The 14,988-nt window shown below is 51.5% G+C and overlaps 2 protein-coding genes across 2 annotated transcripts; one reads left to right on the forward strand and one right to left on the reverse strand.

The window, feature by feature from the left end:
* Positions 1 to 4,083: 4,083 nt before the first annotated feature.
* Positions 4,084 to 5,553, forward strand: ACET3X_004696 (uncharacterized protein; the record flags this gene model as incomplete). The annotated part of the gene is made up of 1 exon (XM_069450929.1): positions 4,084 to 5,553. The coding sequence occupies one exon, from the start codon at positions 4,084 to 4,086 to the stop codon at positions 5,551 to 5,553; it is 1,470 nt and encodes a 489-aa protein (XP_069306740.1).
* Positions 5,554 to 6,849: 1,296 nt separating this feature from the next.
* On the reverse strand, positions 6,850 to 10,218 carry ACET3X_004697 (uncharacterized protein; the record flags this gene model as incomplete). Its single annotated transcript, XM_069450940.1, has 4 exons — positions 6,850 to 6,870; positions 6,920 to 7,448; positions 7,495 to 9,943; positions 9,993 to 10,218. The coding sequence occupies 4 exons, from the start codon at positions 10,216 to 10,218 to the stop codon at positions 6,850 to 6,852; spliced, it is 3,225 nt and encodes a 1,074-aa protein (XP_069306741.1).
* Positions 10,219 to 14,988: the final 4,770 nt, after the last annotated feature.

Here is a 14,988-nt window from a genome sequence, read left to right on the forward strand (position 1 = left end):
GGGCGGCGTTGAGAGCACAGCTGAGCCTGTGCGCCAAGACGCATATGGACACTTCACGATTGCCTGCGCTTGATGGTCTCGGCCCTTGGCAGGCTCGTCGCATGCAAATATGGACAGACGACAAAGGTGTGAGGGTCGAGGTGTGGTTGGTCACATTCGTTGGTTGCGCTGCAATAATCATGGTCGACGAGCTGCATACCGCCCCGGGTACAAAAACTCAAACCTACACCCACATCATCGACCCCATTTTGGACTACAGGCCCAATGATCATCGTACTGGTATAGTAGGTCAGACGGGCACAGCTCTCACGAACGGGGTCGACCTGGTGTTAGGATTCGCCGACCACGTGATCCAGCGGTTAGTACAAAAGCAGTCCACCGATCCAGGCGCCAAAGCTTTAGCCAATTTGAAAGGGGTAGATTGTACTGCAGTGTGGAGAAAGCTCCTCAATAGCTACAAGAAGTATCACGACGGGATGCAGCGTTGTAAAACCGAGAAGGAAAAGAACAAAGTACAGTCCGCGCTCGACAAGCAACTCCAGTCCGGCGAGATCAAGGACATGCTGAACAATTTTCGGGACATGGTTCGGTGGTGTTTCATAATGCGCGACACCGACAGTCTGGATCCCTGGCGCAAACCCCTCAACGTTGTCACAGCAAAGCTTACTGTCAACTTCACGTATCTGCAGCACGATGCGTGTTACTTCGCTAACGTGGAACAAGAAGAGTCTCGCGTGCTAGCCGCGGTCAAACAGCATTACGAGAAGGAAGTGGAGGCCTGGGAAGACCAAGGGGGAGAGAGCAGCAAGAAGTCCAAGCCCACCATGCCCCCAGGCGCAGTCGCAGACTCCGAGGCCTACCGCATTGCGCGACATGTCAGCATCTTTCCTAACCTTATGGCCGCAATCAACAATTGGGATGCCGACCAGCTTATCGGAGATCGGATCCTCGACCCTCACCGCAGTCTCAGTAATAACAACGAAAACCTCCGCACAGCTCTTGTGAACAGCGACACAATTCGACACTCATTCATCTGGGACATTGCATTGGAGGCTTGCAAGGGCTCAGCCAAGGTCGCATACATTCACAAGACGTTGGAAGAGCTACGCAACAAGAAGACGACCATTCCCCATCCCCGTCCTCGCGCACACCAAGGAGAAACCCTAGAGTACAGAGCCAAGTACGTCGTACTCGCGAGCTCGACATTGTCACGTGCTCTGATCTACGCTTACATCTGCCAAACGTTTGGAGAGAAACACGTTGTTCATGCCTACAACGCCGTGACACGGGACAAGGAAGTACCCAAGTGGAAGAAGGTCTGGGATGAGGGGGGCGGCAAGGTCGACGATGGCGTCTATATTCTCGTGGGTGCAACGGGCGCGATGTGTCAGTCAATATCGCTTACAGAGGGCAACATCTTGCATGGTCTTGAGCCTCAGAGTAACGCGCATATTGCTGAACAGGCTGCGAAACGCCAACATCGCATTAATACGAGGTTCGCCGAAGTCTTCGTTGAATGGCTGACAACTACTGCCCCTCAAGGATGCCGAGACACCATTGACATGAGGATAGTCAAGAACCTCCAAGCTAAAGGCTATTTTCAGAGCACGATAAAGGCGCAAGACTGAGATACTTTGAAGGAATGACTGCCCGGAAATCGCGGAGACATACTGTAACTTTCTCAAGTAGTCTGTAGTACAAAATCGATCCCATGACTCAATACCGATATAGGCGCACCAGACTAACATAGAGTAACGCTGTACGTATTGCCTACTGCTGCCACTGTAGGAAGCCTAGAAAGTTGCCTCTGTTAGCAATAGCAAGTTACTGCTGTACCTAGGTAACGTTGTGAGTGGAAGCGCTGCTGTCAGCCTGACTTGCGGGCGCGTGGTCTTCCGAGTCAGGCCGAATGCAACCTACCACACTAAATACTACTCCATGCTTCGCAACCGCTTCGCAATGTGCCCTCGCTAGCAACCAACCGTTGCGGCAACTTGCGTCCCAAGCCATATCGCAACCGCTTCGCAACGTGCCCTCGCTAGCAACCAACCGTTGCGGCAACTTGCGTCCCAAGCCATATCGCAACCGCTTCGCAACGTGCCCTCGCTAGCAACCAACCGTTGCGGCAACTTGCGTCCCAAGCCATATCGCAACCGCTTCGCAACGTGCCCTCGCTAGCAACCAACCGTTGCGGCAACTTGCTTCCCAAGCCATATCGTGATCTAATGACATAGTTTTGTACGACGGCTTACGCCGAAAAGTCAGACATGGATGCGATACAGGCTCTAGCTGCAGCCTATAGGGTATATAAGCTCTCGGCGGTACAGCCACCTACTGCACTGAAATACGAGCTAGACCAGGGACAGGACTTCAACAAGAATGCGATTCGGAACACGGTGCTGTGCAACACCAAGGCGTTTGCAGATTCCAATGAAGCGAATCTACCAAAGCGAGAATCGGAGACTGAACAGCAGCATCACGACAGGATTGCACGCCGCATTTCAGGAGAATCAAACTAGGGCGATCGACTCGTTCGTGGAAGATCTGAGGAACCAGTGGCCAAGGCAGAGTCCCAGCGTGCCGTCCAGGACTGAGTATACTGCCTACCTCGACGTTTTCTCTACAGCGACAACCATTAGGAATCAGTTTGTTCATTGGTTCAACAACCGTCTGTTCATGCAGCAGACTTGTCAACAATCAAGCCAGCTTGATCGCTATCAAGCTGGGGCATCAAGCTGGCGTATCAATCAAGCCAAGCTAGAGTAGAGGTATAAATCAATTAAGCCAAGCTACTATAAGCTAGCTTGATTGTTTGGCTTGATTGGCTTGATAGAATTAATACTCTATAAAGAAGGTTAAAGTAAGTAAGTAAGGTCACGTGGTGATAAGATCACGTGGTGATAAGATTATATAAGGATACCCCTACACTATCCCCTTTTAAGCTTCTTGAAAGGGGGATTAATTTTGTTAAGCTAATCAAGCTAAACAAGCCAAGCTTATTAATTTTAACCATCAAGCCAATCAAGCTAAGCTGAGGTAGAGGTACCCACTAATCAAGCTAAGCTGGGGCACCCAGCTTGATTGGCTTGATTGTTGACAACTCTGTCATGCAGTACCTTGGACAGTCCAGAGAGTTGCCCAAAAGGTGTTAGTAGGTGTATGAAGCCATACCGTGGTCTCTGCGTAACTTGCCCTCGCTGGCAACCAACCGTTGCGGCAACTTGCGTCCCAAGCCATATCGCAACCTTGCAGCTGGAACATTCGGACGCTTTAACTACCTTAGGGCTGGCGCTCCAACCTTCTTCACGCTGCACCTCTAAAGGCAAATACTAGTGTTATATTATTTGGAACTGCGCTCTTAGATGTACGAGGCAGAGCGACCCTCCCTATCTAGGACTACCTCTTTGAGATCTTTCGTGTCTTCAACAACTAAACTTTAGTATTCAATATTATATAAGAATAGCACTCTAAAAAGAGAAATAACATGTATTCTACACTCAAGGACGCGACCTCTTCTGGGATTAGGGACCGTACTCTACCTTGTTAGTCGGTGCGACTATATGCCGCACCTTGCCGGCACGCCCTGGCCCCCTGCTTTCCATGCCACGTCTTCTTTTCTCTGCTGTTATTCTTACTACTTTTCTACCCACACACTAATCGCTGGCTTAGAGCGTCAGCCTTGGTTCTAAAATGGATCAGTTACAGCTCGATAGTGACCATTGTCAGGATAAACACAGCGGAAGAGGCTTTCCTGCACAGTGGGACGCTACAGTCGCTAACAACTTAGCATACAGCCCACCTAACCCGTCCTACAGCAGATTTCTTGCGCGTCGTCTCGCAGAACCATGCCGTGTACCAGGCGATGTACGATACGCGGGATGGATCGTTCCAGAAGTAGGCGACGACGAAGCGTGCAAGCCGGTTTTCATAGCCCACTCGACACTAGATGCGATATGGCTGCTGAAAGAGACGCTGGGTGCCAGCACACTTGACGCAGAAAATTGGGGGCGTCTCACAAGCGCTGCTATGGACTTTGCTAGTAGTAAGTCTCTAGAGCCTAGAAACTTAACTACAGCGCGGCTAATGACGCCAACGGAAGGCATCGCGGAGGACCGCATGGCTATAGACTCAGACAAGGACGATAGCATACCGCCATCAGCACAGAGGGCTACAGGCGACCTTGTGCCGTACCGTAAACGTCCAGCCTCCTCATCGCCTATTCGCAGCGAGATCCGTGCCAACAGCTTAAACCGCCTAGCAATACAGGAGGACAGCGCGGACGAATCGACGGCTAGGGCTAGCGAAGTCAACACTATGACAGTACACGCTGGCAAAGACACAGCTAGAGCGGAGGGGGGACACGAGCGCGGAACAAGCGACGAGGACAGCGAAAACCAGAGTGCGACGACGCCTCTATCCGTAAAGAGGTCCGCAACAGTTACAAACAAGAATCGTCTTGCAGAGCTACGGCGTACAAGAAAGCTAGAAAGATCGCGTGTAATAAAGCTCGAGGCGATAGGCTTAAAGGAACCGCCTGAGAAGATGCCTGCGCAGGAACGTATGGCGTACGGCAGCATTGCGCCAGACGATGAGCCGACGATCTCTTGGATCTTCAAGCAAAAAGTCGCGGAAGATGCTGATTTCTATACAGCCTCGCCAACACCCTACTATACTGCCTGCAGCATGCTAGCAAAAGCGCGTGCTTTTGGAAATGCAACCTCGCAGTACAGCGCTGCGCAGTTCCTGCATAATTGGCGGAAACAGGGCACGCCGTTCTTGGTAAAACCAGTAGATCGTTATGTTCTTACCCAGACGCAAATGTCGCAGTCAGTGGATAGTAGCGCAACACTTCATACTGATGCCGACAATGCATTCTGCTTTGCCTGGGACATGTGCACACGGTACGAGACGATGCTTGCAGCTGTAAACATTGGCACTCGCTGGGCTTTCGCTTTGCTAGGGAAGGCGTACGCTCGCAAGGTCGACGAAATCCAGGTCGCTGATCGTCTAGCCAGTAACGACAGAACTCGCAACAGGTACGGGAAGGGCCAGGCACGAACAGAGGCTATCACATATTTGGTCCATCTGGTTTGCCAATCACCATCTAAATCTGACCACGCAGCCTTTCGTTACCGCCTAAAGCGAGCGACACGATGGTTCGACATAGTTCAAGCTCTAGGCTGGGGATCGCTGCTGCTCATACCCCACGAAGAGGTCTCAAACCATTGGCTCGAGCGTGTGCTGCGGAAGAACCAGCGCGATGTTTTTCTTGAGCTAGTGAAGCGCGAACGGCCGGAAATTTGCACGGCAAGCAGGGCCCTCGAAGCCTGGCTAGGGCCGGATGGAATTACTGGTGCGCCGATTGCTGGAAAGGAGAGGCTTAGCATTGAAGCGAATGCGCTAGCTACGGCGGTGGGGTTAACAGAGATTCCAGACAGCGAAGCCGAAGATGACACTGATTCTGACGCATCGGAAAGTATCCCGGCATCGCCGGCGCCATTGCGACAGATGTCGGTACTTGAATTATTCTGTCCTGTAAGCCCTATAGGTTGAACAATAAACCGGGTTACCTGACGACCCTGAACTATGCGCTGCGGAAAAAGAGTGATGGGCTCGAAGAGCACAATGCTGAGCTTCTAGCGACACTCTACGGAAGTAGTGAGGTAGACGAGAGTTGCTAGTCATAGCGGTGCTTATTAGCAGGTGGGGTGTATGCGTCCGTGTTGCGGAAGCTTGCCAATTTAGTGTTAGGCTAGGTCTGTCGTCTAAGTCACCGGCTGTACCGTGGCTCTCGACGATTACAGCCTGCTAGGAAGCTGCTGTCGTATTGCGATACAGATAAGTCAACAACACCGCAGGCTACAAATCTACAAATAACTACAAAGAAGAGCGAAACACATAGCGGCTTCCTCTCTTTTCCTTAAAGGTTGCCGCGCAAGGTGCTATTACCTTTGCCTGCGGAGAATAGTAACAGGATGCCTCTACACTGTGCTACTTCAGCCACTAATGCAATGTAGACTTCGCAGGCTCTATTCTCTAGTGCCTGCGTCTTTTTACTATTACGTTAATTATGTAAATAGTAGAGAAGAGACACAGTTAAGATTAAGAAACGGATTACATGCGACAACGATAGTACGGTTAATATTGGGGTTGGTGTTTTTCTGAATTTACAGTTAATACGAAATATTTTAAAAAATCATAACACTACGTAACGTGTATTAATCTCTTCAAAAGCTGTATAGGATAGAAGATGTATATAGTATATACGTGTTTTATAGGAGAGAAGATGTAAAATTATAGTGGAAGCTATAATAGCTTACTCTACACTGGGGACTCCTGTATAATAGTATGACATCGGTCAACCCATGCATAATCAGAACTACCAAACACGCATTGAATAAAACCTTTAGCATCGCTCCGTAGTCGCATTAACTCTGTACGTCTCTTCTCAAGAACGGAATCATAGTTGATCGCTATGTCGCTGTTCCTTGGGGAGTCTCGACGCCCACTAGTAACCCGAATCCATTGCAGTTGTCGAAGGAAGCGGTTGTTGCAACCTTTGTGCTCTACCCCAGATAGTACTATGTTAGCAATGCTTCTTACTTGGGAAAAGGGCCTCTCTTAGGGAAGTCTTACCAATCTTCTTCGTCATCTCCCGTACCGAAAGCACCCAACCATCGTCTTCCTCCGACGGGAAGTAATCTGGTCGAAGAGACCAGAGCATTCTTGTTACCAAGGCGGCCGCAAACATTTCAGAGTTCTTGGTTGGTCCTTTGGAAAACTCAGTCGCATTCACCGCTACAGTAGGGGTAGCTGAAGAGGATGCAAGGGTTAACACCAACATGAGCATTAGATCGCATTTTGGCTGACCTAAGCACTCGATGAGGCACTGACGTGCTCTGTGGTAGTGTTCACGAACCTTCTGATTCATGCCGGACTTTGAGAACTGGCCGTCCAACTGCTGAAAACCTTTTTCAACTAGCGGCGGGATGGCGTTAAAAGGGATTTGGCAACCAAAGTCGATAGTACTCTTTGTTTGCGAGCGCCGCTTTGCTTGGTGTACTGCCTCAATCGCTGCCCGCTTGAGGCTGCCCGGTCTCGCCGCTATAGCGGATGGGGCCGGAACGTTACCGACTAGCCGCGTCATTCTCCGGTAGCTCAATCGGCCATGGTATGAACCAGGCACACAGTCAATGCGGCACGCCGCTAGAGCTGACATTATGGCGCTGATCCAGTATTCCTCCTTCATCGCCTTGGCCCTGGCGTGTTGCACGGCAGCGCGTAACACAGTGAACCAGCTCGCGTTCTTTGAAAAGAGGTAGCTACTAGATTGGCCATGGCTGTTAACACACTCCCAGTAGAGCTCTTGCGCAAAGTCGCGTCGCGTCTGGCTTCTCAAACCCGAAGTCGCTTCTGGATAAAAGACAGGAAAGATCGACTCGTACTCCCTGTACTGTGTTAGCGGCTGATATTTGAAACGCTAATTGCACGAACCCTGCAGAGAAGGGGTGCTCGCTTTCAGCCCAACGCGTCACCTGCTCTTGCGCCTCCTGTCGTGCCTGCAGTGTTGTTAGGCTTACGCTTTGAGCATTGCCCCGTCCGCCCTTGTTCAGAGCGCGATAGAATTGGTGTGTTACGAAAGCGATTGTCTGCGGCTTCCACATCTCTTCGAGCACCTCTACTAGGAACTCTTCTGCGCCACGAGGCCCTTTACCTGTGAGCCCACCAAGCTCACGGAACCATACCTCGCTGTGACAATAAGCGGCAACCTGGGGCCCATAGTGGTGGCGAATGGAAGCAACGTGCATCATAATAGGTCGTCCATTGTCCATGCGCGGCCAACGCACTAGGTTAGCATGGCCACTGCCTTGCAGATTGAGCATGTTGGGGTCGATAAACGGCCACCCACCCTGCTCAATGCTTTCTATGGTGCAGAGAGGCCCGAGCACTGAGCCCACTAAAGACCGGGGGAACCCAGTAAAGCAGTAGCTGCCAAGGCGATCGAATGCGGCCACACCTTCCGCTAGGGCAAAAGGCAGCCCTTTAGAGCCAGCAGCCTTGAAGCGACGATAAAACTCGTCTGATGCGTGCGCGAACAGACTAGCAAAGGAGGAGAGAACCTTTGGAAAGATGCGTTCTTTGAACGCGAAGAGGACATCAATGTAGGTAGGTTGTTCCAGCGAGAAGTACCGGATTAGCTGGAGGATAGGTTGAAGCACTGTCGCAAAATTCCGTTGACCGTCAGCTAACTGCGACACCTGCACAGACAGAACTTGCTCCATCCTAAACGCGTACAGTTCTTCCTTTATAGCGGCTTTAATCCGCTGTTGCTCGCGAGCGAACGGTTGGGAAGACGTAGGGTTATCAGGAGTCTGTTCGCCTCGCAATTTCCGCAGTAAACGCTGCCGCTTCGCCGCTACCCGAGGGTTTAGGTTGCCATCCTGATCTGGCAGCGTCAGGGCAGCCGTGGCAATGCCCTTGGTAGCAAGTAAGTTGCCGGGGCTATGGCGTATAGTTCGCTTAATGTTGGAGTACGCCTGAAAATAACCACTAGTCAACACGCTCGCACCGTTGTTCTGATAGCTCATGTTGTCCTCCATTACAGCGAGCACGTTGTCGCGTAGGAATGCTGGGGGCTGCGCGGAGGAGAAGTTGCCGTACGATGGATGGAAGGCAAGAGGGTAGAAGGTAAAGTCGCGCGGGTGTTGGTATTGGCGAACAACGTTGTTGCGATTGGCAAGGAGGCAGCGCGCAGGTGCGAGAATGACACCGACGTCATTAGAGGCGTTAGGGAGGTTGGAAGATGCTATTGAGTGGATGTCGACCGCTAGCGCGTAGGAGACCGTCTCAATGCTCTCCAGTCTATACTTGTCCTCTAGTGCGCGTAGAAGATCCTGTGTGTAGTTATCAAACGGCTGTTGATGGTCGTGCGGCGGGGGAATTGGATCGCCTGTTTGTGTACCGCTCTGTGGGGGCGTAGCCCCCTCTGCGCCGCCTTCGGACCTAGCCGCCGCGTCTTCAGAGTTAGATAAATCATTCTGAGAGTTTGGTAAATCATTCCCAGAGTTTGACAAATCATTCCCAGAATCAGACGTCTCGCTATCAGAGTCAGACGTCTCGTCATCAGAGTCAGACGTCTCGTCATCAGAGTCAGACGTCTCGTCATCAGAGTCAGACGTCTCGTCATCAGGGCGCAACCGGGTTTCCTTAGGCAGACTATTGAGTTGCTCAGTAGACAACTCAATTGGAAGGTTCTGCCCGTAGTCATACGCATGGAACGCTGGCAGGTTCTCAGTCCAGAACGGATCCTGCGTGTTCTTGCGCACGTACTCTGGCCACCCTTCCATGAACTGCTCCTGGAACGTTTCCCACTTGACGATTGAGATCGATTGCGACTGGGGTCCATCCAATTTCCAAGAAGCCTCAACACCCTCTCCAAGTAATACGCCTGTAAGGAAGACTTTCTTAATGTACGACGTAAGGAACAGGGCATGGGAGGGTTTGAGAGCGCTGTGCTCAGACGCCTTCTCGCGGCGTTTGCGACGTTCGCTGCCTGACAGAAGAGGGTCTACTGTGCTATCGACAGGGTGCATAACAATAAACCAAGATTCGCGCGTTCCACCCTTTGCAAGACGGAAGGTACGATGCTCCATATCAAACGACAGTCCGTGGCTGTGTTTAGCGCTGTATGGAGCTCGCCAGTGTTTAAAGCTGATTGTTACGTGGTCGAAGAACGTAGAGAACTTCACAATGGGTTGGAGCGGCCGGCCGATGATAATGATAAGGTCGAGGTGGAACTCAGGGATAAATTTGTCCTCAGGCTTGGCTGGTCGGGACCCAACGCGCCTCGATCCGTAGTCTATCGTGTATCGCTTCTGCAGCATTCCAATAGCCTTACTGCCGTTAAATTCGGGGCTGTCTATCATCTTGATAAATCCCTTCACTACTACGTAGTTACTATATGCGTACAAGTAGGATGCTCTTAAACTCACCAGGTAGTCGGTGGTCACCTCCGCTGTGGTCAATAGCCCAGGTAAGTTGATTATTCGCTATTGCGTCTTCGTCCCCAAGGCTGCTCTCGTGGTATTCTTCTCCATCATGCTCGTCAGGTTCTCTATCGTGCTCATCAGGTTGCACATCTTGGTACAGGCCGTCCTCCTCTCCAGCACTGCTGTTATCGTAATCGCTATCGTTTTGTTGTGCAAGATCTAAAGACATGATGATAAGAACAGTATTATATAAAATAGTACGTTGGCTAAGGGCTGAGGATCTTGTAGGGTAGATCGATAGATGATGATCGAGAATCACAATATCCAGTGCAGAGGAAAGAGGAGAGGAACAGTGTCTATTGGGTTAGGGCTAGGGTCAGATACGGATTACTTCCTCCAAGCCCCTCGTTGTTTCTGTCGAGTCTTTTCGCTTGGAGAAGCACTGCCCTCTACAGCTACCTGGTCGCCAAGGGTGTGTTTCTTACGGTGTTTCTTTCGGGTCTTTTCGCTTAGAGAAGCACTGCCCTTTACAGCTACCTGGTCGCTAAGGGTGCGTTTCTGACGGTGTTTCTCTCGGGCTGCAGCAAGGTCGCTTAGACTCAAGTCCTCAATCCCCCTGTTTTGAACTTTGGTCTGCTGGGATGCCTTGGGTATGCGCGGCTCAGTTGAGGGGTGAGAAATTAGCTCTGGGGTAAGCTGGTCCGAACTCGACCGTGCTGAAACGCTACGTGCCGCTTCAGAGACTGTCAGATTGAGCTCTCTCTCTCTGCTAGACTCGGCGTTAGAGTGCCTTGCGGGCAGCGGAACCTCTTGACTTGTATTATCAGAGTCTTCTAGAGTGTGTCTAGACATCCATTCAGTGATTGCGACCTGAATTGTCTCTAGCAAGTCGTTTGCTGCCCTAGTAGACTGGAGCGCAGGTTCGTTGACGACTTCAGGGACCTGACAGATAGCATCACACGCGATTTGTGCGATTGTAGGCGTTCGCGCTATGTAGGTATCGCTTTGAATTAGGCACGCCAAGTGCTTGTTGTGCAAGGTTGGCCCTGTGAAACTGGTCACAATTGACAGCAGTTCTCTCCACACCTTATGCTGGAAGCGTGCGCCGTAGTTCTTGATCTCTGCACTTGGGTACTCGTCAATATAGCGGTCTAGTATAGAGCTTGTGAATGCTTCCGCATTTTGCTGTACGTGTTGCAGTACTTCTTGTTGGAGGTCAAGAGATTTTTGATCAGCCTGGCCGGCATGCCTGCTCTGCAGCACGGGCACTAGATACTTCCGCAGTGCGGGTTTGTTGTTGTCGCTGTCAGACACCTTGGCGGATCCGCTGTTTACCCATTGGCTGACGTGGGTCATAATACTCCTCATAAGCTTCCCCTCTTTCTTCGGGGTTTTTAAGAGAGCGAGGATGTTTGTGTACGTGTGTGTGGGCTTTGAAAGTACAGTGGAGTATAGCGCATGGTAGGCCTCATTGCTTAGAGTTGGGAAGAAGCCCTGCCGGCGCGTATGGGAAGGGCCAGGATCCTTGTCTAACTCCTCGCCAGGGTAGAACAGGTCTTGTACGTCATGGGGACTTCGTGCCTGGGGCAGGCTAGCTAGCGTGTTCCAGTCTGCTAAACTGGCGTCAACCCCATACTGCTTTCGAATAGATGTAGAGATGCGAAGTACGTTCTCAAACGCAGCGAACCAATGCTAGACAGTAGATTAGCAAGACAGGTCAGAGTATTTCGGCGGCGGGTTACACATACGTCATCTATCCGACAACTAGCCATCCACTCAAAAGTGGAGAGATTAAACGTTGCCTGCCCAATTGCGGTAGAACACCAACGCGTAAGCAGGGGCTGCCAGTTTTGATTTCTCCACAGGGTAACTAGCCGCCGTATTGGGAACTTGACGCGGCTACTAAGCTGAAGATGCTCTCTCATCTCTTTCTCAACTGACTTGCTTGAGCCTTGAAAGAGATTGGCGTTTGTGCAGAACAGGCTGGTTAACTCGGACCATATCTGGCCATGATTGTCAGGGAGCGTAATATCGGCCCGATTCGCCCGAAGTTTAACACGAGTGTCTGGTGGTAGCGTGTCTAAAAAGGTTAGGGGCTGTTGTTCACAGTACGCGCGTTAAGGGGCACCCGCCTTTATCGTAGATGCGGCACACCCACCACCTCTCCTCTTCTCCTAACTGCCGAAGGCGAAGATACTCTTTGAATGCCTCTACACGATGGTGACCCGTAATAAGTTCCGCTGTCCCTCCAGTCACGCTTTTCCAGCTCTTGAACGACGGCCATTCCAATCCTTCCTTATCCGCAAACGTGGCAGAAGTAACTGTGCTCTGAGCTGGCAATTCCACCTTCAGATGATGAAGCATCTGCTCTACGTGTTCCTTAGAACAGGCAATCTGCAGTTGGTGGCTAGGGTCTCGTCGAAGAATACCAGTTTCGTTAAAGATCTCGCAGAGGCGGCGCTGGTGTGCTGTGTCAATAGACCTATTGACACCAAAACTCCATTCTGCGCTAAGCGCATCGATTGGAAACTTCGCTATAGCGAGTAGGTATGGCGCAGCTTGTTCGTGGATAGGAGTTGTCTCTTCAATCTCTGGATCATTCGTACGCTGCCGTTTGCTGTTTTTGGTTAAAACGTTTGCTAGAGGGCGCTTCATTGCAACGTTGTTAGAAAGAACACAGAAACTAAGGTAAGTGGAAAAGAGATAAGAGAAGGTAAGAAAGCAATAGAGAGGTACTACACAAGGTATAAGTAGGCGAGAAGCCGTCTATTCTTGCATAGGCCGCTGTAAGTCTAGCGGTGAGTGTTAGTCACTCTCGCCCCCAAGGGCAGCACCTTACGGCAATCCGCGGCTACTATCTCGCCCCTGGGGGCAGCACTCTACGCCTACTATCTCGCCCCCGGGGGCAGCACTCTACGGCTACTATCTCGCCCCCGGGGGCAGCACTCTACGGCTACTATCTCGCCCCCGGGGGCAGCACTCTACGGCTACTATCTCGCCCCCGGGGGCAGCACTCTACGGCTACTATCTCGCCCCTGGGGGCAGCACTCTACGGCTACTATCTCGCCCCCGGGGGCAGCACTCTACGGCTACTATCTCGCCCCCGGGGGCAGCACTCTACGGCTACTATCTCGCCCCTGGGGGCAGCACTCTACGGCTACTATCTCGCCCCTGGGGGTAGCACTCTACGGCTACTATCTCGCCCCCGGGGGCAGCACTCTACGGCTACTATCTCGCCCCCGGGGGTAGCACTCTACGGCTACTATCTCGCCCCTGGGGGCAGCACTCTACGGCTACTATCTCGCCCCCGGGGGCAGCACTCTACGGCTACTATCTCGCCCCCGGGGGCAGCACTCTACGGCTACTATCTCGCCCCTGGGGGCAGCACTCTACGGCTACTATCTCGCCCCTGGGGGCAGCACTCTACGGCTACTATCTCGCCCCCGGGGGCAGCACTCTACGGCTACTATCTTGCCCCTGGGGGCAGCACTCTACGCCTACTATCTCGCCCCCGGGGGTAGCAACTTGCAGTAACTTGCAGCAACCCGCGCCTACTATCTCGCCCCTGGGGGCAGCACTCTACGCCTACTATCTCGCCCCTAAGGGTAGTACTCTATAGATACTATCTTACCCCTAGGGGTAGACCTCTATAGCTACTCTCTTACCTCTAACCCTATGCTAGTTATACTGTTTACCTCTATAGTATCTCGCCCCTAAGGGTAGTACTCTATAGATACTATCTTACCCCTAGGGGTAGACCCCTATAGCTACTATCCTACCTCTAACCCTATCCTAGTTATACTGTTTACCTCTATAGTATGCGCTTCATGAAACTCGTGACTTGAAGCCAGACGAAAGATTTGTATATATCTGTATCGCACAAAGACATGGTGTTGCACGTTCTACGTTGTCGCACGCGCACCGACACGTGCAGGTGCCCCGGGAGGTTACCGTGTCCGTGCACACGATGCACGCCGTCAGTCAATGCACGCGATCGCGATTTCGTCCCATCTTTACACTCCCCTACGACTCAACGCCACTATGCCTATAGAAGAAACCCTTGCAGAGCTAGACGCTCTCGACCCTAGCGATGAGCTTTGCTACGCAACAATAGCTAAAGAAGTATGGTGTTGCGTCGTGTTCCCTTACACCGCAAACAGGTGCCTTTAAGTAGTTTCTTTCCCATATTTTGCCAAAATCGATCCAGCTAGTCTCGTGCTGGCGCAACCCCTCTCTCCAGGAGTTTCCAGAACTTGGGATGCTCGAGCATGTCGAAATAATGTTCTACTCTCCTCCCTCTATCATCAGTCTCTAGGGCGACCGTCGAAGCAAGAGGCCACTCGAGGCCGGAAGTATCTCACCCGGGCGACGAGAAAGCTGTTGTCAAGTTTTTGCTAACGAAGTCTGAGCTCGTACATCCTGTGCGGATCAAGTTCGTACCCTCTATAGCCTTCAGCATCGCGTCATCTGTGAAGAAGCTGAATAAGCTACCGGGCCAGAGGTGGGCACGATACTTTGCAATGCGGAATTTAGAGATTAAAGCGAGAGCGTTAGGCCGGTCGGCTGGCACCGCCTTGAGAGATACATGTATGGAAAGATGACCGCTGGTTCGAGGTCGTTGAGAAAGTGCTTCAAGCCCTAGCTGTTGTACTGGAAAGTAGCTATAACATGAAAGAGACAGGCTTGATGTTGAGCATGCTAAGTTGTGCTAAAGTGCTAGTAGGTAAGGACGGCCCGGGCTCCCGTCGTCGCGCGGGCATCAAGCAAACAATGGTGAAAGTCGTTGAATGTATCAATGTCGATGCCAGGGTACTACCGCCTCTCATCCCAGCTTAGGAATCTACAATATTGAGTCACAGGGTTTATATACCTGGAAAGATCTAACTGCTTCACTATAATGCTTACATGCCTCCGAGACATCGACCCATTAGAGACCAATCTTGCGTCGTCCTAAGGGCAAGGTATTAAAAATTAGTAAGAAAAATCTCCTAAAGTCTTA

The sequence above is a fragment of the Alternaria dauci genome, chromosome 4, assembly GCF_042100115.1.
Source record: "Alternaria dauci strain A2016 chromosome 4, whole genome shotgun sequence".
NCBI lineage: Eukaryota > Fungi > Ascomycota > Dothideomycetes > Pleosporales > Pleosporaceae > Alternaria > Alternaria dauci.